Genomic DNA, 1,963 nt, shown 5'->3' on the forward strand with positions numbered 1-1,963 from the left:
ATGCCGTGCACTGGGCACCTCGACACGCCGGGGCCTCCGGCCCCCACCACGCCGCCGGAGCCCACGGTAGGATCAGGGCCCTGCGGGGGCAAGGATCAGGGCCCTGAGGGGACATGTCTGCCCTGCGCTGCCCCGGGCTGCAGGAGCCCCCCGCTCCCGCTGCTGGCGACCTATGGGGTGCAGGTCACCCTCCACAGCCCCGTCGCAGCTGGCCACGCTAGGACCCCCCCCAGTGAGCCATGGTTGTGGTGGGAGCAGCACCAGGGATGTCTGGATCCTGCCGGGGTTTCCGCAGATCATTGTCCCTTAGCCACCCACATGACAAGGTGATGGCCAGCCTTTGGGTCTCAGCCCAGCTCAGTTCCTCTCGCAATCCCTCCGCCATGGAGCAGCGTCCTTTCTCATCCCCGACGGGTGGACGCCTCCTTGCAATTTGCCCCATGGCTGCAGTTTGGCGGAGCTGCCCGGATTTCTCAGGGTGCACAAAGCAGCTGGAGCCCGGTGTCCCCTTGGGCGCTGGGCAGGGCTCCCACCCATCTGGAGGGCTCTGGGGAGGCTGTGCCCCGTGAGGCCAGCTCTCCTCTCCAGGGCAGGTGGGGCTGATGCTTTCCAGAGCATCTCTGTAAAGGGCTGAAGGGAGCCCACTGCTCGCCCTTGTGTCGGGGCGCTCACCCGATGGCTCGTGCTGCAGGTCGCTGCTGGGGCGCAGGGCGGCCAGGGGCAAGCAGGGTCTGTTGGGTGCGGGTGCAGGCTGCTGCCTGCGGGGCTGTGCAGGCAAATTTCCTTCTGGGGGATAAAGAGTGTGGGACAAGCAGGCCGAGGGGGTCACAGCTCCCAGGTAACCCCAGGCAGCGTGGAGCACGTGAATGGTGGGGGAGATGGGGCTGCTCGGCAGTCCCCTATGCGCAGCCCCTGTGGTCTGGCCTGGGGGGGCTGCAGGCTGCCCTCGGGGCTTCAGCCGTCTGGTCCTGCTGCAGTGCAAGACGCGGGAACACGGGACAGAACAGGGCTTGGTCACAGTGACAGCGCTGGATGCTCTGGGCTGAGGCTGGCTGGGCTGGAGCCCTCGCATCCTGCTGTGCCGTCTCCCCGTGGTGAGAGGGAGCGAGCAGGGGGGCGGGGGTGCTTGCACAGCCCTGCTGCGCTGAAGGCTGCCGAGCACCACTCTTCCTTGGCTCCGTCCTGCCTCTCCTTCCTGAGACCCCCCCGGTCACGTTTGCCAGCGTTTGGGGTAGGTGAGGTGGCAGGGAGCAGGTCCTGCTGAGCCATCGGGACCAGACGGGCTGTTCAGGGAATTTACATCCACAGATCCAGTACCCATAAAGCGTGATTGGAAATGGGTGGAAGTGATAACTGCATTAATTGCCCTGTGGCTGGGATGCGGGCACTGCGGGTGCGTGAACAAGGCAGCCCTGCAGGAGAAGGGCAAGAGCAGCACCCTGGGCCAGGAGACTTGCCCAGGAAGCCCTTGATCGTCCTGTGGCAGGTTTCCTGCATTCCCTGGTAGCATTTTAACTCCCCATCCATCCTCGCTGACTTCCCCAGGGATGGTGCCGCATATTTATCACCTCCTGTGTTCAAAGCAGCAGGGAGGCAGGTGGCCTGGGCCCTTTTTGTAAGCAGTTACAACCACCTTTCCATTGGTCTGGGCGATGGGGGACGAGGACGCCGGTAGCGAGAAGCCCCAAGAGGTGTGGGGACGGCAGACGCTGCCAGGGGCGCAGGGCGCCTGTAGCACAGCTTGGCAGGCTCAGCAGGACTTGCTAGGTCTGCACTGGCCCTGCTGTTCCCCGGGCTGGCTCCTGTAAACACACCGGGCATCTCTGCGCCGTGATTCCCAGCCAGTTCTGGGAGGACAGACAGCTTTGATGCAGTGCCAGATGCCAGGCAGTGCCCTTTTGGTCGATGGTGTAGTTAATCTGCACCTTGGTTCAACAACCCGCAGATAATCAAGAGCTGATAC

At 64.0% G+C, this 1,963-nt stretch overlaps 1 protein-coding gene across 1 annotated transcript in view; it reads left to right on the forward strand.

Annotated features, from left to right (window-relative positions):
- The window catches only part of LOC103925537 (sodium-dependent proline transporter-like), a 12,480-nt gene continuing 10,517 nt past the window's right edge, over positions 1-1,963 (forward strand). Inside the window, exon 1 of the mRNA XM_009334266.1 lies at positions 1-66. Within this exon, the coding sequence (XP_009332541.1) occupies positions 1-66 (66 nt within the window). The remainder of the gene's footprint in view (positions 67-1,963) is intronic.

This window comes from Pygoscelis adeliae, unplaced genomic scaffold, assembly GCF_000699105.1.
Source record: "Pygoscelis adeliae isolate BGI_AS28 unplaced genomic scaffold, ASM69910v1 Scaffold351, whole genome shotgun sequence".
Classification (NCBI taxonomy): Eukaryota; Metazoa; Chordata; class Aves; order Sphenisciformes; family Spheniscidae; genus Pygoscelis; species Pygoscelis adeliae.